Raw genomic sequence first — 21831 nt, forward strand, 5'->3', positions numbered from 1 at the left:
TCTAAAACCTAAAATTGTGAGTTATGAATGAATTATTATGAATGGATGCATTCCCCCACTTTATAGCCTCTAATCTGTGTTCTCTGGGCCGAAAACTGGGTCAGAAACAGCCTAGAAATCGCTGATTGTGAAATCTGGTCCGTACAGGTCGCGGCAAAGTGACGCGGAGGCGTCATCCACGCGTTTGCGTGGAATGAAATTCGCAGACGCGATGCGTCCGCGTGGAGCGCGCGTTCGCGTCGCCTATCTGTACGGTCACTATGACGAATTATATATCAAATCGAAGCCCCGGACGTTAGCTTTCCAACGCAAGTAAAACTGCTTCATTTGGACCTGTAGCTCAAGTTATGATTGTTTTAGTGCAAGAGGGTCATGCTGACAGCTTTGCAGTTCCTTCAACTTCTTGTATTCCTTCCACTTTTGCATGCTTCCTTTCCATCCTCTGAGCTATTCCTGCCCTGTAATATCTGAAATTACTTAACACACATATCAAGGCATCTAATGGTAATAAGAGAGGATTAATATTAGCAAATATAAGGCCAAAGAAGCATGTTTTCAATCATAGCACGAAATCAGGAAAGAGAATGTAAACTCATGCAATTAGTATGAATAAGTGTACGAAAGATTGATAAAATCCACTCAATTTAGCACAATATAAACCATAAAATAGTGGTTTATCAACTTCCCCACACTTAAACATTAGCATGTCCTCATGCTAAGCTCAAGAGAACTAAAAGAGTGAAGAGGAATGATAGAATGTATGAAATGCAACCTACCTATATGAATGCAACTACATGCAAAGATGTTTCTACCTACTTGGTTAAAAGTAAATAAATCTTTCAAGAACAAATATGAACTGGATTTCACTAATTTAAATCACAAAATACAATACAAATAACTTGCAAGAAGAAGATAGCTCATGAAAGCAGGGAACATAGAATCAAGCACTGAACCCTCACTGGTAGTGTATATCACTCTAATCTCTCAAGTGTCTAGGGTCAATCACTCTATTCTTCCCTAATCATGCTTTCTAAACTTTGTCCTTCATCTAACCAATCAACAAATATTTAGTATACCCATGCACACATCATGAGGTCTTTTCAAGGTTGTAATGGGGCCAAGGCAAGGGTGATGATATATGTATGGCTAAGTGAGCTATAAATTGAATCTTTGAGTAACCTGAGCTATCACCTAACATACATACATTCTATATAATTTCTAAAATCATGCCTAGCTACCCATAATTCCCACTTTTATATCACATACTCATGTGTCAACTTTTCTTTTGATTTGTGTCACATATGCATTGATCTTTTATTAACTTAACATTGGGGTAATTTTGTCCCCTTATTTATTTATTTATATTATATATTTTTTTTCTTTTATTTTTTTTCTTTTTTTATAGAGACATAAAAATTAAAATAACATATCAATGCATATGGAATTTTTTTAATTTTCTGTTTTACATGAGTAGATACCCAAATTTCCCAATATTCAGAATTAGAAACATGATACATTCCCTTATTAACCCATGTTCCCACAGTTTTCCCACATTTAGTTGATACACAACCTCTATCTTAAGCTAACCAAAGATTCAATTGGGATATTTAATTTGTTTTTCTGCTTAAGGCTAGTGATGTTGTTATAGAACAGAAGGGGATTAAAAAGTTCAAAGTGGCTAACAAGAGTGACATAAAAGGGTAGGCTTATTTGGAATAAGTGAGCAAAAATAAGTAATGGCCTCAATCATATGCAAGCATGTAAATACACTAAATATTGGACATATAGATTGGAACAAAATAAAGAGTACAATCATAGAGAAGAAAACACACAAGAATAAAAATTTATGGTTAAATAATGTAACCATATAAATAAGCTCAAACCTCACAGGTTGTGTGTTCTTTGGCTCAAAAACCATGTTCCAAATACAACTTCAAACAAATTTAACACATAGAAAATTTTAAATTTTTTTAATTTAAATTAGTGAAATTTTTCAAAAATAGGGTCTTTAAAAGAAACTTATTATTTTTCAACCAAGAAGTACTTAAATGCAAACAATCAACTACACATGCAATCTATTATGCAATGCAACAATGAATAAACAAAGAAAATAGAATATTGGTGTTGAGAAGAGAATAACTAACCCATGGAGATCGGTATCGACCTCCCCACACTTAAAGATTGCACCGTCCTCGATGCATGCTAAGATGTGCAGGTGGACTGGCTGTTCCAACTGGCGCTTTTCTCCAAGGTTTGTGCAGATGGACTTGTTTGTCACCCCATATAGAAGTTCTTTTCCTTTCCTTATTCGGTGGCCATCCTGAAAGAAGAGAAAAAAGAAGAAAAAGTAATCCAGAAATAAAAATAAGAAAATAAAAAAAAGTCTGGGTAGGTTAATGCCAAATAATGAGGGTCCCAATTATATGGTAGCTACAACATGCAAATGAGAAAATAATAATAGAAGCACATGGCATACCAGTGGTGCAAAAGTTACAACAAAGGGGAAGAGAGTGCAAGACAATATAATTTCATGTCAATGCAAAATTAATACAAATATCATAAAGGATTAGCATTGACTTAAAAAAATATTACCCAACAGCATAAAACAAGTCACTGAGCACCAAAATAATACCAGAAAAGATACAACAGTTGAATAAGAGCATTTAACACAAATGGAAATAAGGAAAATAGAATGAGAGTGAAGAAGGATGAGAAGTTAAAGGGATGAAGAAAGAGAAAGGAAGAAGGGAGGAAGAAAGAAATAAGAAGGGAAAGAAAAGATTTAGATATGGGAAAGAAAGGATAAGATAATTAGCTGCTCTGGATAAGCTGTGCGCCGCTTGTGACGCGGAAGCGTAAGCGACGCATTCGTGCGGATAGCGCTTCTATAAAATGACGCAGACGCGTCATCCACGCGGTCGCGTGGATCGATTTGTGCCATTAACGCGAGGGCAGCCTTGCGGTCGCGCAACTCTCTGTTTGAAATTCATATTGCCAAATCTTTGGGTGACGCGATCGCGTGGATGACCTAAATTTGAAAACGGCGCGGATGCGTGGGGTACGCGTACGCGTGGCAGGGCTTGTGCTTCTAGCACGAGTCCAGCCCAATTCTAGCTCAACTTTCGGCCATACACCATTTTTATGTCGATTTTGAGGCACGCGTTCGCGTGGGTGACGCGGACGCGTCATCGACGCGGTCGCGTGGACCAATTTGTGCCAAAGGCACGCCTCCATCCGCGCTATCGTGTGACTCTCTGTTCATATTATTTTCTTCCCAACGCACATATGACGCGGACGCGTCATCGATGCGGTCGCGTCACATGCGATTTTTTTTATATAAGAAATTTTATTCTTTTTAACTTTCTACCCTTTTGTTTCTATCATCCATGTTCCCATAAGGTTCCCACACTTACACAATACATAAAACAAAATTTTATGCAACAGCAACGACGCTTTTTTTTTTATGCAGTATGCAGAATACAAAATGCAGTGAATGTCATGCAAAAACTTCAGGTTCAAACAAAATTCAAAAACAGAGCAAAATAGAGGGGGAACGATCATACCATGGTGGGTTTGTCTCCCACCTAGCACTTTTAGTTAAAGTCCTTAAGTTGGACATTTGATGAGCTTCCTGCTATGGTGGCTTGTGCCTTAATTCGTCCAGAAATCTCCACCAGTGTTTGGAATGCCAGCATCCTTCGGGGTCCCAAACAAAGTACGTAAAGCCCTTGTGTGAGTTCAAACAGGCTTGCAGGCTTCCGGAGTGTTGAATAGTAGAATAGATTCCAGGATCCCAAATTCTACTTTTACACCCGTCTTTATCTTGGTCTGCATTTTTTCAGTCGGGTGATGAGTAATCCAAATTCTCACTGCAGTGACCAAACAGCGTCCGAGATCCTTCCAATTGAGCTTGACACCAATTCTTGCACCTCAAATTGAAGTGTGAAACCTTAGTGAATCTTGCATACCAGCTCTGAGTGCGAGTCATTTCCCGTTTGCTTTTAAAGCCACAAAGAGCTCTAAGCTGGCTATCTGTCTCAAGTAAACCATATTCAAGTGGAAAAGTAAAGATGAAAGTCAAGGATTTTACCCCCTTGAAGTTCGTATTGGGTGGTAATGGCCGTGGGATAGGTGTTTCCGGTGGTTCTGCAAGACTTACTCCCTTGTGGTCTTCAGTGAATTCCTCAACTTCTTGGCAATTTTCTTCCAATTCAACCATGTCTTGATCAAGGTCACCGATATCTTCTTCATCACTCGAGTCATAATTGGGAGGTTGAGAAAAGTTGACCTCTGCATCATCTTTGTATTCACTTGGGGAAGATTCTTCTGTCTCAAAGAATTCACTTGCGGATGCAAGAGCATTACTAGGAAAACTTGAGTGGTGACTATCATCATCAAGAAAACTTGAGTCTTGGGTCATTCCATCCAGTTCCTCATAAGATACCTGCCTTGGGGGTTGTGCACTATCCTCCTTAACATTAATTGTAACGTCCTCGACGGAATTCTCCACAACTCTGGATTCCTACGGAGGTTCAGCATCTCCTAAATCTTCAACCAACTCTTCTTCTTCTACAATGACAGCGTCCTCTACTTGTTCCAGTACGAAGTTATGCTCTATGCTGTCCATTGGAGCTTCTCGTGTCTTCTTCACAATACATTATTTATTAGATTCTCCACATGAAGTCATGGGAGTCTGTTGAGTGTCTGAACGTCTGGAAGATAATTGATTTATTGCTTGCTCCAGTTGATGAAGGGTTGCATTGAATTGGTTTACTGATTCTTCGAAGCGAACCTGTGATTCTTGGCTTGATGGATATGGACATGGTGTGTAGGAGAGTGGTGGTTCTTGGAAATAATTGGATTAGTGTTGGGGCGGATAAGGATCATATGGTGGCGAATGGTGAAAAGAAGCTTGTGAGTATGGTGGGTTAAGGTTATGTTGAAAGGGTGGTCTCTGAGCATAGGGTGGGGCTTGTTGGTAGCTACAAGGGGGTCCACCAAATCTATCAGTTGGGTATGCATTGTAGAATGGCCTCTGTCCATGATATCTAGGAGGGTGTTGTTGCCTAAAGGGGTGATCAGATCCTCTTGGCTCCATCCATCTTTGATTGCTTAGACCTTGATGCATAGTCCTGTTATAGCTTCCATTCCTTGCAACAAAATTAGAACTAAACTCAAAGCGAGATGGGTGAGAATTCATAGTAGTTATTAGAAATGAGGAGGGAAGAGAAGAAACAAATAAACAAGTAAAAGAAAAATATTTACAATAACCAATAATAAGGCACACGGTTTGCAATTCCCCGGCAACGGCGCCATTTTGACGTTAAGATTTTTGCTAGTAAAGAATTTTGTAAAAATATAGTCGCGTTGTGAGTATAGATTCTAAACCAACAGAAAATCCCTTCGTACAAACGTTTTGGTTGTCACAAGTAACAAACCCCTTTAAAATTGATAACCGAGTATTTAAACCTCGGGTCGTCTTCTCAAGGAATTGCAGGTAGGTATGGTCTTATTATTGGTTATGAGTCTTGTAAATTGGGGGTTTTGAAAGTGAGGAAGGAGTATGTTGAATGACAAGTAAAATAAATAAATAACTGTAAAGTAAACTCTTGGCAAGATATGAGAAATTGGAAGTCCTATCCTAGTTATCCTTATCAGGTGTGATGATAATTAGGTTTTAATCCCACTTAGTTATCCTTTACTAAAGCAAAGGAAAGTCAAGTGGACTAATTAGTTTGATCCTCAAGTCCTAGTCAATTCCTGTGGGAAGACTAGTTTTAGAGCGATCTAGATCAATTAGAATCTGCCAATTTCAACCACTGCTGAGTTTGACAACTCAAGAGTTACCAATTAATCAACCAAAGCCAAAAGGGAATAAAATCTACTTGAATAAAAATAATTTGGATAGAGCCCAAGCATCAATAACATATAAGTCTGAAATACCTCAATTTATATTAAATAAAGATGTCAATTCCAACATGGACAATATTCATAAGCCAATTGGGCAACATAAATCAAACACAAATAAAAGTATCGGAGTAAATAAAAGTAGAAGAGAAACATAAATTATTGAACCTGATACGATGAAGTAATCCTAATGACTAAAGAAATCCTAATCCTAAAACCTAAGAGAGAGGAGAGAACCTCTCTCACTAAAAACTACATCTAAAACCTAAAATTGTGAGTTATGAATGAATTATTATGAATGGATGCATTCTCCCACTTTATAGCCTCTAATCTGTGTTCTCTGGGCCGAAAACTGGGTCAGAAACAGCCCAGAAATCGCTGATTGTGAAATCTGGTCCGTACAGGTCGCGGCAAAGTGACGCGGAGGCGTCATCCACGTGTTTGCGTGGAATGAGATTCGCAGATGCGACGTGTCTGCGTAGAGTGCACGTTCGCGTCGCCTATCTGTACGGTCACTATGGCGAATTATATATCAAATCGAAGCCCCGGACGTTAGCTTTTTAACGCATGTAGAACCGCATCATTTGGACCTCTGTAGCTCAAGTTATGATCGTTTTAGTGCGAGAGGGTCATGTTGACAGCTTTGCAGTTCCTTCAACTTCTTGTATTCCTTCCACTTTTGTATGCTTCCTTTCCATCCTCTGAGCCATTCCTGCCCTGTAATCTCTGAAATCACTTAACACACATATCAAGGCATCTAATGGTAATAAGAGAGGATTAATATTAGCAATATAAGGCTAAAGAAGCATGTTTTCAATCATAGCACGAAATCAGGAAGGAGAATGTAAACTCATGCAATTAGTATGAATAAGTGTACGAAAGATTGATAAAATCCACTCAATTTAGCACAATATAAACCATAAAATAGTGGTTTATCAATCGCCACCATAGTAGCTTCTGAATCTAGACACCATTGCTGAGAGTTGGCTACCAGAGTCTGTTATGGAAAATACATCAGCAGTTGCACATGAAATAAAGTCCAAAGCAGCAAGCTGCATTAACATCAAACCTTCATTGTTAAGTATTAGTAATCATGCTTCAACTGAATTTGAAAATTATTAACATGAATATTTATTACCTAAGAATAAAAATTCTTAAAAGATTCAAGTTCATTGGGAGCAACCGAGCAAGGAGATATAGGGCTTGAAACCAAGGCCTTCTAGCACAAGTGCTGCTTCTTCTGGTGTCAATGGACATCTTCCCATTTTCCTCAAAACCATTGGAGATATAGGGCTAAAACATCAATCAGTAGAATTCTTGTCGTTCTCCTCTCCATGGTGGAATCCAACAGGGACGGCGGTGACACCAATTGCGATGGGTTAGCTGCGATGGAACCCTTGGCGGCAAGACGCGACGGCTTTCAACGCACGACTCCTCTCCTCTCGGACACGTCACAGCGGCGACAACTCATCGGCGGCAGTGGCTTCCTCTGATGAGCACGAATCGACGATGATAGCGGCTCCTCTTCCTCTCAGTGCTGCTCTGTCTCAACGTCTCTCTAGCTCTCTCCTTTTTGTGAATAGTGGCGACAACGACTTGGAGGATGGCAGTGAGTAGGGAGTGACAATGGCGCAGTGGCGACACGACAGTGGTGGCAAGGTAGCTGAACAGCGGCGGCAGCGTGGCTCTTCCTCTCTTTCGATCACAGCTCTCCTTCTCTGCTGCTGTGTTACGTTTGAAAGGGATTAAAGGGAAAGGGGATGCAGCTGAGTGTGGTGAGGAGGGATTAGGGTTAGGGTTCTTCAATTTGGAAATTAGGGTTTCTGATTCAATTTGGGAATTAAGGTTAAAAATTAGAGATTTTATAAAGGAATAAAGATAGATATGAATAGATATTTTGATAAAATTGGAGGGTGGAGTGATTTTAAAATCAAATATATTTTATCAAAAATATTTAAGAACATTATTTATCAACATATTGCTAAGTTCAATTAATTATTTTTAATTTAAATTAGAAAATGAACATATTAATCACATTTTATAAAATATAATTTATTCTCAAAATATTAATTATTCAAATAAAATGATATAGTTTTTCTTTATTTTTCTATCACCAGAACTTTAACTTCAACAAATATAATAAATTTAATTATCCAAAAACTTGGGATGTTACACCAACTCATGACAAAGGAGGCGTTGATGGCCGAAGCAGGAAGACGAGCTTGCGACGGTGACAGAGCGCGACAAAGGACCACGAGCTTCGACGGCGACGAGCTTGCGACGACGATGAGCTTGAGGCGCGACGACAAGGGCGACAATGGCGAGGCGGGATGGATGGCGGCAGCATCGCGGCTCTTCCCTCTTTCACGCGCGTCTTTCACCCTTGAGTTCGATGACTCTCTCGCGTGCGACATGGATGGCAGCGGCAGCAGGATGCGGCGGCGGCAAAGCAGCAGGACGCGGTGCGGTTTCCTCTTCTTCGTTCCCGAGCTATCTCCCTTCTCCCTTTGCTTTCTGCTATCTGCTGCTGTTGGTTGTATTTGGTGAGGGGGGGCTAGGTTTAGGTGGGGGTTTTAATTTGAGAATTTTTAGGTTAATTAAGGTAGTGTAATTTAAATAAAATTAGGGTGGGTTAGGGTTTAAAAATTACAATGAGAGTTTGGATTAGAATAGCATAAGAATTTAAATAAAATTAAAAAGTAGAATAGTAATTAAAAATCAATCATAATTTATTTAAATTATTTTAAAAATATAATATTTATTTATCAATTTATTAATTAGTTTAAGTTTTAAATAATGTTTTAATTTAAAATTAAAAGTATTTTATTTAATTTTTTATTTAGAAAATTAATTTTAAAATTTTAATATTTAAATTAAATTATATAAAATTCGAATTAATTTTCAATTATTAAAATTTTTAAATTTTAATTAATTTAAATTTAAATTATTAAAACTTAATTTAGTTACAAAAATATTCTTGAATAGTAATTAGGCTTAGGGTTATGGTTAGAACTAAGGTCACCCTTTTAGATCCTTTTAGGTCACCTTCTTGTAAAACCATGACCATAGATCCTTTTAGGTTATCCTTCAAAATCGTGATCATAGACCCCTTTAGGTCACTCTCAAAACTGTGATTATAGACCCTTTTAAGTCACTCTTTCAAAAAATCGTGACCATAGACCCTTTTAGATCATCCTCCAAAACCGTGACCATAGACCCCTTTAGACCACCTGTAAAACCCGGTTAATTAGTGACTAATTAATCCATAAATTAAAATTTATTCTAGAAATAAAAAATATGATTTTTATGGCTTAATATGATAGAGGAGATTGAAACGAGAATTTTGATACCAATTTTATAGAAATCGGTCCAAGATTGGACCGAACGGACCAAACCGAGCCAATTGGACCGAACGGACCAAACCGGGCCAATGGACCTATATTGGGCCCTTGGCCCAACCAAACTAAACCTAAAATCCTAAAATCCTAAAAACAGCACTCTCTCTCCTCTCTACACACTCACTCACACTGAAAATGAAAGCAAAAGGGGGAAGAACACTCTTCCAAAGTTCTACCATTGTTTGATCTTCAAACCACCATAACTTTTGATTCGGAGCTCCGATTGCCGCACCCTTTGCGGCCACATGCTCACCGCGAAGAGCTCTACAAAACCTACTACTTTATTCTTGAGGTAAGCCATGGTTTTATCTCAATTCTTCATCCTTTAATTTCGAATTTTTGGGTAAAAATTGTTGAGATTTTGGGCTCTTTGATATTATAGAGTCCAACTAGAGAAGATTAATCTTGTCTCCTTAATCTTTGGATGTGGTAAGATTCTCAACTCTAGTGGCATTTGTTGGTTTAAGATGTTTGGTATTGAGTTGTTGTGTTTGGATGTGATAATTGTGTCTTAGGTATAGTGGATGTGAATATTGAAGCTTGATTGAGATTTTGAAAAGCTTGGAAAAGGGCTTTGGTGTGTTAAAAAACTGTTCTTGGAGGTGTTGAAGACTTGAGAGCTTGTGGAAAAGTGATTTGGAAGTGCTCCGGTTGAGCGGGAAAATTGGCTAAGGTATGGTCTCGATTTCCTGTATCTAAAATATAATGTGGTGTGAAAACTTAGGCTAGAGGCCCTAAGATAGGATTTGAATTGTTAATGTGGTTGAATGGTTGTGATAAATTGGGTGGTTATATATGTGATTGCGAATATTGATGTTTTGATGGTATGATGCATGAGGGATATGCATGTTTTGATATATGCTTAGTGATTGGTTGAGATTGAATTGTGGGTGAAACAATATTGATGGTAAGGATTATATTGATTGTATGAATTGGTGGTTGATGGGGTTGGTTTGTTGAAAATTGAGATGAGGATGTATATATATGACATGATATTGTGTTTAAAATTGAGTTATTTGGTTGAGATTGGTTAAATTGGTGAATGGTGGTTTGTGAAAGTGATGAAAATTGTTAATGTATGAGTTGAGAAGGCTTGAGGTTGATTTTTGGTATGTTTTGGTTGGTTTTAAAAAGGGTTGAAATTGGTTTGTTTTGAAAATGGTAATTTGGGGTTTTGTATGAAAATGTGGTTTTCGGGCATAATTTGACGGAGCATAAATTGGACTCCGGATCCCTGATTTGTGCCAAACTTATTTAGAAATGAAATTGGGTCTGGGATGTTTATGCCATTCGAAGAACGGGTGAAAAATGATTTGAAACGGAGAAGTTATGCCCGTCAAAAAATTGGGGTTTGAAGCTGTGAATTATGCAGCTTTTAACTTAGAAAAATTTTTGGCGGAACGCACACCCACGCGTAAGCGTGGCCAATGCGCACGCGTCATTTTCACTACCCACATGTGCGTATGGCCGCCGCGTATACGTTGATGGGCTGAATCAATTGCCTAGCCAAATTCCCGAGAGTTGTGCGAGAATTGTGCTGGCTTTATGCGTGGGGCACAAAACGCACCCACGAGCATGCGTTGTTTGGCTTTTCTCCCATCTGCGCGTGCGCGTGGGCGACGCATACATGTCGATGTATTTTTGGCTTTCCACGCGGGCGTGTGGGAAACACGCACGCGTGACCCGGTTTTCACCCCAATATTGATTTTTGAGTTTTCAAAGCCAAATTTCATACTTCTAAACCTCCGATCTCACCCCTTATGTCATAAATCCTTATGAGGTGCCTAGCAATGGGAATAAAGTTAGGGAATGTGATAACTTGTGAATGAAGAAAGGGGAGAATTAATGATCAATGATGATCAAAGATGATTGTATGAGATATGGAGGATGGCGGTGGAAGTGCTTTATGTGCCATGAGCCGAAGGGCTGTAATTGTTAATAAGTTGGCTGGTTATGGATTGAATTATTTTTGAGTTATTGCCGAATTACGGCAGAGCCATTAATGAATTATGGCTGAGTATGATTGCATATATGCTTATTGAATGAAATGCGAATGTTGCACTTTCACTATCTGAGATACGAGTTTCCCTGGATGAAAGCACTGGCTAGCCACCACGTGCTCCAGGTAGAGACTCGATACTCTGCTGACCCTATGTCGTAAGTATAGCCGGACACTGTGAAAGTTCCGGGTGAGCTCTCCCCGTGAATATACACCAGTGAGGGTGTTGGATATGAATTATGAAATACAGTAAACAAAAATGATTTACTTGTAATGAATAACACTCAGAAATTTGCCACGATTTATGTGAAAAATCAAAGACACAATACATTCTCAAGACTTACTTCGTAGAGAACCACCATTATAATAACGGTGACGAAGTTTTTTGAGACAAGAAAAATTAGGAAAGAAGACTGAAGAAGAAGAATCAGGAGGTCTATATATTTTTTAATTATTTTTATTTATACATATTTTTTATAAAATTTTTTGTTATTTTTTTATTTGATTTTGTATAATTTTCATTGTATGTCCTTAAATTAGTATGTACTTTGCATATTATTATTATTTTTTTATAATATAAATTATTTATTCCATTAAAAAGATCAAATTAAATAAAAAACAACTAAAAAATTATAACCAAAAGAAAATTAAATTTTAACACATAATTTAAATTATTTTTTAAAAAATGAGAGCCAACAAATGTTAAAAGTATAATTTTGAGTAATATAAATTTATATCTTTTTTAGTAATTTAAATTCATGTATTTTTTATTTAAATTTATATTTATTTGGAAAGACATAAATATATATTAGGTAAAACTACATTTTTTTAAACACTCTTTTTGGCTCTATTTTTTATAAAAAAAAATCCTTAAATTTATGTATTAAAATTTAGTACTCTTTTAATTATAATTTTTAGGGTTTTTTTTATTTAATTTAGTCTTTTTAATTGAATAAATAATTTATACTATCAAATAATAATAATAATAAGCAAAACACATATTAATTCAAAAAACACACCATAAAAATTATACAAAGTCAAATAAAAAATAACAAAAAATTCCATAAAATATATATATAAATAAAAATAATTAAAAAATATATAGACCTCAGATTCTTCTTCCTCAACTGCGCAGACGTGTCTTTTTTTTCAATTTTTCTTGTCTCAAAAAACTTCATCGCAGTTACAATAGTAGTTCTTTACGAAACGTAACTCTTGAGAATGTATATCGGATCTTTGATTTTTTACATAAATTATTCCAGAATTTTGTGTATTAAATTTTGACAATAGATCATAATATACTTCTGATTGTTATTCAATGCGAGTAAATCGTTTTTGTTTATTGTGTTTTATCCTAAAAATACATAAATCTGTTTAGCCTAAAACGATTTATACTCATTTAATGAAGCACAATACCCTAAAACAATTTATATGCTTTTGGATTAAGAAATTTAAACATAAATCACTTCACTCTATGATATTTAATATCCAAACTTAAAACACAAAATACTAGAACGATTTATATAATAAAAAAAAATTCATATAACAAAAACTGATTTAAAAAAATCTAAAAAAAACTAATTAAAAGAATAAAAACTCAATTCCACGCATACATACTAAATATAACAGTTATTTTACCTTAAATTATAAAACTTAATTGTGATTTAACAAATTTTTATTTCTCACAATTCGACTACACAAAATATTTACAATGACGATAACAATAACAAGTTCTATTTACATTTTCTACAAAATGTATATGCGTTGACAACCTTGTAAGAAGGCATCAAGCAAAAAATTAGTCGTACTCGTAGTATATGTTTTTCATTACTGTAATTTTGATTTAATATAGTTTTTTGTTTTTACATTGCATCATTGTTAATTTACCAATTAACGAATGATGTTATTTTTAATATTTGGATAATTTGTTTATTTTAGTACTCTTCTATTTAACCCTTGCTTTCTTAACTATTATATACTACAAGTTTTGTTTAATTTTAATTTTATAATTTTAAAATTGCATGAAAAATAACTTTACCTAAAACCTATATGATTTATATATAATTTAATTAATATGTATTCTAGAAACACATAATAAAATTATTATTAATAAAGTTTTAATTTTTTTGTAATAAATACAGAATAAATATGTTAAAAACTTGAATATTTTTATTTTTAACAACAATAACGTTTTATAACCAAATGAATTAATTAATTAATTCCAACCAAATTGTTATAACGTATTTTACATACACGCGTCATTTAGTGTAACATATATAACTGATTTTTAATGTAAACGGCTTCTTTTATTGTGTTTTGCTTTTTTTCTTAATTTGTCAGTGTTTTCTGTGGATTTTTCTTTTTTTTTTTTCACAGATTTTTCGTTTGGCAATCAATGTTGTTTATCTGAACTTATTTTTAATCAAATTTTTAGTTATTTTGTGGTGATTCTAGGTTTTTTTTTTTAAATCAAGCAATGAAATTTGAATTGTATAGCTTTTTCATTTTAAAAAACAAGACATGATGCAAGTTTAGATTAATTGAATTAAGACAAATTCGATCATTGTTTTGAATTGAATCAAGTCGATGATATTTGATTTGTTCCTTTAATCACTATAATATTTTGGACCTATGGTCACGATATTTTTGGTCACGGTAAAAACCGTGACTATAGAGGGTCTATGGTCACAGTTTTTTATCGTGACAAAAAAAGGTATGGTCACAGTTTTAAAAAAAAGGTGGCCTAAAAGGGTTTATGATCACGGTTTTGGGGGTGGCCTAAAAGGGTCTATGGTCACGGTTTTTCAAAAAAGGGTGACTAAAGGGGTTTATGATCACGGTTTTCGGGGGTGACCTAAACATGTCTATGGTCACGGTTTTGGAGGGTGACCTAAAAGGGTCTATGGTCACGATTTTGGAGGGTGGCCTAAAGGGAGTCTCTGGCCACAGTTTTTAGAGGTGACCAAAAAAGGTCTATGGTCACGGTTTTTCCAAAAATGGTCACCTAAAAGGGTCTACGGTCACGGTTTTCAAGGGTGACCAAAACATGTCTATGGCCAGAGTTTTTGAAGGTGACTTAAAAGGGTCTATGGCTACGATTTTGGGGGGTGACCTAAAGGTATCTATGGTCATGGTTTTGGGGTGGCCTAAAAAGGTCTTTGGTCATGATTTTTCGAAACATTTTATGGTCACGGTTTTGGAGGGTGGTGTAACGCATTACGATACAGAATCTTATGCTTAACTCATAAAACAAATATGGCAAGGTATTACGACCTCTAAAATTAAAAATTTAGTATACGTAGGAGTGAAAACAACGTTTATAACTAGGTGCCTTTGAAAAAAAAGGGGTAAAACAAATTCGAACATTGAAAAGTGCAACAATCCGATCGATGACATAACGTAACGGATAGGGATAAGCTAACGTAATAATATATATACAAAGGAGTGCCAAAAACATGAATATCAAAACTCAAGATCCGATTACAAAGATAACCGGTCCAAGCATAACAATATATACACACACATAATATATATATATATATATATATATATATATAATATATATATATATATATATATATATATATATATATATATATATATAAAGTAAGAAACCCAAATATATATATATATAAAGTAAGAAACCCAAAGGAATAAAAATACAGAAAACCTGTTCTCCAAAACAACCTCTAAGAAGAGTCAACACAGTATGTATTATTTAGTGGAGATAAAAGTATTTAAGAAAAAATATAAAACCAAAAATAGAGTCCCGAGAACCAGGATCTTCGCTAATCCAGAAGTCTCCAGCATGCATCAGCGAGAAGCCTCACGTCCTGCATCTGAAAACCATAAAATCCGCATGAGTGAGAACCGGAGGTTCTCAATATGGTAACAGTGCCCACATATCTAACATGTAATGTCCTGGGAAAGCCGAAGGCAATCCTAGAACTTCCAACAGATAAATCAAAGCTTATAAACAGACTAAACCATAAATGGCAACTGACTAAAGATCTTCAGTCTAGCTAATACTTCCCTTTCCAAATTCTTCAGACCTCCCAACCGCCAGCAGTAATATAATATGGCAAGCACAACTATATCAGACAAAGAGATATACAAATAGGAAACGGATACGACATTTAGACAATTAGCAAGTAATATGCAGTCAATTAGGCAATTCCAAACAATTCACATAATATCCATATGATGAATGCCTGTCCTAATGGCTGATAAGTCTCATCTTTCGGTTATAAAGCCAACCCGACAAGTCCTGGTAGCTAACCATTGGACTGTCCCACTGTCGTGCATCCCCAACTCGAGTTATACTCAACATAATTCATAATTCATATCCAACACCATCACTGGTGTATATTCACGGGGGCGAGCTCATCCGAAACTTTCACAGTGTCCGACCACACTTACGACATAGGGTTAGTAGAGTATCGAGTCTCTACCTGGAGCACGTGGTGGCTAGCCAGTGCTTTCATCCAGGGAAACTCGTATCTCAGATAGTGGAAGTGCAACATTTGCATTTCATTTAATAAGCATATATGCAATCATACTCAGCCATAATTCATTAATGGCTCCGCCGTAATTCGGCAATAACTCAAAAATAATTCAATCTATAACCAGCCAACTTATTAACAATTACAGCCCTTCGGCTCATGGCACATAAAGCACTTCCATCGCCATCCTCCATATCTCATACAATCATCTTTGATCATCATTGATAATTAATTCTCCCCTTTCTTCATTCACAAGTTACCACATTTCCTAGCTTCATTCCCATTGCTAGGCAACTCATAAGGATTTATGACATAAGGGGTGAGATCGGAGGCTTAGAAGTATGAAATTTGGCTTTGAAAACTCAAAAATCAATATTGGGGGTGAAAACCGGGTCACGCGTGCGCGTCCCCCACGCGCCCGCGTGGAAAGCCAAAAATACATTGACGCGTTTGCGTCGCCCACGCGCACGCGCGGATGGGAGAAAAGCCAAACGACGTGTATGTGTGGGTGCGTTTTGTGCCCTACGCACAAAGCCAGCACAATTCTCGCACAACTCTCGGAAATTTGGCTGGACAATTGGTGCAGCGCATCGACGCATATGCATCGGCCACGCGCACGCGTGGGTAGCAAAAACGACGCGTACGTGTCAGTCACGCCTACCCGTGGGGGTGAATTCTACAAAAAAATTTACTAAGTTGAAAGTTGCAGAATTTACAGTTTCAAACCCCAATCTTTCGACGGACATAACTTTTTCGTTTCAAATTATTTTTCGCCCGTTCTTCGAATGACATGAACATCCCGGATCGAATTTCATTTCTAAACAAGTTTGGCACAAAATGGGGATCCGGAGTCCAAGTTATGCTCCATCAAAGTATGCCCAAAAACCATATTTTCATTCAAAACCACAAAGTGCCATTTTCAAAACAAACCAATTTCAACCCTTTACAAAATCAACCAAAACATACCAATTTCAACCATTTTTGAAATCAACCCAAAACATACCAAAAATCAATCTCAAGGCTCCTCAACTAATACATTGACATTTTCATCAAATTCACAATCACCATCCCACTATTTTAACCCATCTCAATCAAATGGCTAAATTACAAACACATTAACATGTCATACATCCTTCTTCATCCCAATTTCCAAAAACACCATTTTCAATCAACCATCATTACACATAACCAATATCATACTCACCATCAATATGGTTTTACCCACAATTCAACCTCAATCAATCATCAAGCATATATCACAACATGCATACCTCTCATGCATCATACCATCAAGGCATCAATAATCATAATCACATATATGACCACATAATATATCTCAACCATTCAACAACATCAATAATTTAATGCCTATCTTAGAGCCTCTAGCCTAAGTTTTTACACCACATTACATTTTAGATACAGGAAACCGAGACCATACCTTAGCCGATTTCCCACGCTCAACTGGAGCACTTCCAAATCACTTGTCCACAAGTTCCCAAAGTCTCAACACCTCCAAGAACAGATTTTTAACACACCAAAGCCCTTTTCCAAGCTTTCCAAAACCTCAATCAATCTTCAATATCCACATACACACCACCTAAGCCATAATTATCACACCCAAACATAACAACTCAATATCCAAACATTATAGAACAACAAATTCTACTAGAGTTGATAATCTTACCACACCTAAGGTTCAAGAAGACAAGATTAATCTTCTCCTTCAAGAGAGTTGGGTCCTATAACATCAAAGAGCCCAAAATCTCAACACTTTTCTCCATGAAATTTGAAATTAAGGATGAAGAATTGAAATGAATTTGTGGCTTACCTCAAGTATAAAGTAGTGGGTTTTTTAGAGCTCTTTGCGGCGAATGCGTGGCCGTAAATAGTGCGGCAATCGGAGCTCTAGATCAAAAGTTATGGTGGTTTGAAGATCAACCAAGGGTTAGAACCATGGAGAGTGTTCTTCCCCCATTCTTTGTAATTTTCAGTGTGTATGAGTGTGTAGAGAGGAGAGAGGGTGCTATTTTACGATTCTTTATGTTTAGTTAGGTTGGGCCAAGGGCCCAATATGGGTTCGGTTGGCCCGATTTGGCCCGTTCAGTCCAATCTTGGTTCGATTTCTATAAAATTGGTATCGAAATTCTCGTCTTAATCTCCTCTATCATATTAATTCATAAAAGTCACATTTTTGTATTTCTAGAATAAATTCTCATTTATGGGTTAATTTGCCATTAATTAACTGGGTTTTACATTCTACCCATCTAATTGAGAATTTTGCCCACAAAATTCGAATTCAATTACCTGAGAATAAGTACGGGTAGTCAGCTCGCATCTCTGACTAGAGTTCCAAGTGTGTTCCTCAACACCGCTTCGACTCCTTACCACTTTAACTAACGAAACATCTTTTCCACACAATCGTTTGATACTCATATCATCAATTCTAACCGAAGCCACTGGAAGCGTCAAATCTTCTTTTAACTGAATCGACTTAGGTTCTAACACATGGCTAGAATCAAGAGTATACTTCCAAAGCTGTGACACGTGAAATACGTCATGCAGGTTCAAAAGATGAGGTGGTAGAGCCATCTGATACGCCATCGGTCCAACCCTCTCCAGGATCTGAAACGGACCAATGTACCGAGGATTCAGCTTCTTTGCTTTAATTGTCCTACCTACTACTGTGGTTAGAGTACCTTAAGGAAAACATGATCTCCTTCCTCAAATTCTAAGGGCTTCCACCTCTGATCGCCGTAACTCTTCTGACGACTTTGAGCAGTAAGCATCCTATCTCGAATTTTCTTGACTTGTTCAGTGGTCTTAGCTATCATCTTCGGCCCCAACAAGCCTTTCTCCCTAGCTTCATACCAGCATAACGAAGATTGACATTTTCTCCCGTATAGAGCCTCAAAAGGAGCCATTCCGATGCTCGCATGGTAGCTATTATTGTACGCAAACTCTACTAGCGGCATATATCGATCCCAGCCCGCCAGTTGATCCAGAACACAAGCCCTCAACATATCTTCTAAGGTTTGGATCGTCCTCTCGGATTGACCATCTGTTTGAGGATGGTAAGCCGTGCTCAAGCTTAATCAGGTTCCAAAAGCTTTCTGAAATGCACCCCAAAACCTCGAAGTGAAACGAGGATCTCTATCGGAGATTATAGTAGCGGGTACACCATGAAGTCTCACAATCTCCTTTATGTATAACCGTGGTAGCTCCTCAAGGGTATAATTCATACAAATGGGTAAAAAGTGAGCTGACTTCGTCAGTCGGTCCAAAATCACCCAGACAGCATCAAAACCGGCCCTAGTCCTTGGCAATCCCGACACAAAGTCCATCGCAATGCTTTTCCACTTCCATTGCGGCACCTCTAAGGGTTGCAACGTCCCAGAAGGTTTCTGGTGTTCGATTTTTACCTTCTGACAGGTTAAACACTTTGAAACATATTCCGCCACATCATTCTTCATACCCGGCCACCAAAACATTGCCTTTAGATCATGGTACATCTTAGTACTTTCCGGGTGAATAGAGAATCCGCCTTTGTGTGCTTTCTTTAAGATATCTTGTCGCAAAGTGCCAACATCTGACACAATGATCCTACCCTTAAATCTCCATAGCCCGTCTTTATCCTTCGACACTCTCCACTGTTTTCCTTGCTCAATGGCTGGTTGCACCTTTGGTAAGACGTCATCGTCTTCATGAGCCTTTAGGAGTTCGGATTTAAAATCACTTGAGATCTGTAATCGACTCAAACATAGAGTTCCAGAAACTTCTTGAACACCAATCTTCAGACTCTCGAATTCTTTGAGTAAATCCTCTTCTTGAATCATCATCCAAGCAACATACAACGACTTCTGACTTAACGTATCCGCCACTACGTTCACCTTCCCCGGATGGTAATTCAACTCAAAGTCGTAGTTCTTCAATAATTCCATCCACCTTCTCTGTCTCAAATTAAGCTCTTTCTGATCAAAGAGGTATTTCAATCTCTTGTGATAAGAGAAAACTTGGAATTTAACCCCATAAAGGTAACTCCTCCACACCTTTAGCACAAACACAACCGCAGCAAGCTCCAAGCCATGCGTAGAGTAATTAACTTTATGAGGTCTCAACTGACGTGAGGCATATGCCACCACATTACGATGCTGCATCAGCACGCACCCTAGACCCTTCAGTGAGGCATCACAGTACACCTCGAATGACTCATTTGGCTCAGGTAACACCAACATAGGCGCGGTGGTCAACTTTTACTTCAACGCCTGGAAGCTCTCCTCACACCCAGGAGTCCAAACAAATGGCGCGTCCTTGCGGGTTAACCTTGTCGATGGCAAAACTATTTGCGAAAAGCCCTTGATGAATCTTCGGTAATAGCCAACTAAGCCCAGAAAACTCCTTATCTCAATCAGTGAGGTTGGTCGCCCCCAATTCATTACCGCCTCCACTTTAGATGGGTCTACTGCTATCCCTTGCTTACTCACCACATGACCCAAAAACTTCACCTCCTTCTTCCAGAATTCACATTTGGACAATTTCACATAGTTTCTTTTTCTTTAGTATCCGCAACACGATCCTCAAGTGTTATGCATGTTCTTCTTCAGCCTTGGAGTAAATCAGTATGTCATCAATGAAGACGACAACAAATTTATCCAGAAACGGACGGAAAACTCTGTTCATATAATCCATAAACACTGCAGGAGCATTTGTCAATCCAAAAGACATTATAGTGTACTCGTAATGACCATAACGAGTCCTAAAAGTGGTCTTAGGGATATCCTCTCCCCTCACCCTTATCTGGTGATAACCGGATCGCAAGTTGATCTTGGAGAAAACTCCAGCTCCTTGTAACTGATCCACGAGATCATCAATCCTCGGCAGTGGGTACTTATTCTTTATTGCGACCTTGTTCAGCTACCTGTAATCCACACAGAGCCGCATACTCCCGTCTTTCTTCTTTATCAGTAACACTGGCACACCCCATGGAAAAACACTTGGTCGGATAAAGTTCTTACCCAATAGATCCTCCAGCTGAGACTTTAGCTCGGCCATTTCTGCGGTGACATCCTATAAGGAGTACTTGAGATTGGTCCCGCCCCAGGCACTAACTCAATAGCAAACTCAACCTCTCGGTTAAGTGAAAATTCATTAATATCGTCGGGAAACACTTCTGGAAACTCACACACAATCGGAATTTGTTCCAATCTTTGATCATCACCCGAAACATCTGTAGTTAACAACAAGATACCCTGACATTCGGCCCCAGAACAATTCACCATAATAGAATTCAAGTAATAACTATTCAATACAACCGGTCCTTCTGTATCTTCTGGCATAAAGTACACCGATTTTGCAGAACTATCGAGCAGGACATGGTTCTCAGATAACCAGTCCAATCCCAAGATAAGGTCAAGATCGATCATTGGTAAGCAGATTAAATTATGGACAAAGTCATGTTGCTTGATCCTAAATGAAACTTGCGGACATCCCAGCCTAGATACCATGGCTTCATGGGTGGCATTATACACCTTTAGGTCATAACCTAAGACTACAATCTTCAAGCCTAACTCACTAGCTTTTTCGAATGCAATAAATGAATGTGTTGCTCCCGAATCAAATAAAGTATTTAAAGTTTGACCAGCCATTTCACAATTACCTCGGATAAGTGTCTCAGATCCCTCAGCACCTATAGCTGAGCTGGTGAACACCCGACCAGTCTACTGTGCTTTCCCTGCACCTTGTTTCTGCTTCTCCGGACAATTTGCGGCTTTATGCCCCCACCTTAGCACAAGAATAGCACAAGTACCACCCGGCCTTGCACGGGGCTCCCAGATGGTGACTTCTGCACCTAGTACAAGCTTGCTCGTTCTGTGGCTATTTTCTAAACCTTCTCCCTTGTGAGTTGTTATTGTTGGGCCTACCTGAAAGAACCTCCCCGCTTGAAAGGCAGACCTCTAGGTGCAAAGTTTTTTCCTCGATTCTGTGGGAATGATCCCTTGTGACTTTCCCTTTCTGTAGCCGCCTTCTT

At 37.7% G+C, this 21831-nt stretch overlaps 2 protein-coding genes across 2 annotated transcripts; both read right to left on the bottom strand.

Annotated features, from left to right (window-relative positions):
* Nucleotides 1-19115: 19115 nt before the first annotated feature.
* Nucleotides 19116-20038, bottom strand: LOC130933906 (uncharacterized). Its single transcript, XM_057863507.1, has 3 exons — nt 19853-20038; nt 19279-19693; nt 19116-19228 (listed from the first exon to the last, which is right to left on the bottom strand). Exons 1-3 carry the CDS (start codon nt 20036-20038, stop codon nt 19116-19118), a joined length of 714 nt encoding a protein of 237 aa, XP_057719490.1.
* Nucleotides 20039-20842: 804 nt separating this feature from the next.
* On the bottom strand, nt 20843-21307 carry LOC130933907 (uncharacterized). Its single transcript, XM_057863508.1, has one exon. It carries the CDS (start codon nt 21305-21307, stop codon nt 20843-20845), a length of 465 nt encoding a protein of 154 aa, XP_057719491.1.
* Nucleotides 21308-21831: the final 524 nt, after the last annotated feature.

This window comes from Arachis stenosperma, chromosome 6, assembly GCF_014773155.1.
Source record: "Arachis stenosperma cultivar V10309 chromosome 6, arast.V10309.gnm1.PFL2, whole genome shotgun sequence".
Classification (NCBI taxonomy): domain Eukaryota; kingdom Viridiplantae; phylum Streptophyta; class Magnoliopsida; order Fabales; family Fabaceae; genus Arachis; species Arachis stenosperma.

What these genes read in the sequence shown, in the direction of transcription:
- LOC130933907 (XM_057863508.1), bottom strand. Translation starts at nt 21,307, where the DNA reads ATGGTATCTAGGCTGGGATGTCCGCAAGTTTCATTTAGGATCAAGCAA.
- LOC130933906 (XM_057863507.1), bottom strand. Translation starts at nt 20,038, where the DNA reads ATGTTGGTGTTACCTGAGCCAAATGAGTCATTCGAGGTGTACTGTGAT. An exon ending in CGGTTGTGTTTGTGCTAAAG is followed by an intron (nt 19,694 to 19,852) that starts GTGTGGAGGAGT and finishes CATCCGGGGAAG; the next exon opens with GTGAACGTAGTGGCGGATAC. An exon ending in GGCAATGTTTTGGTGGCCGG is followed by an intron (nt 19,229 to 19,278) that starts GTATGAAGAATG and finishes TTAACCTGTCAG; the next exon opens with AAGGTAAAAATCGAACACCA.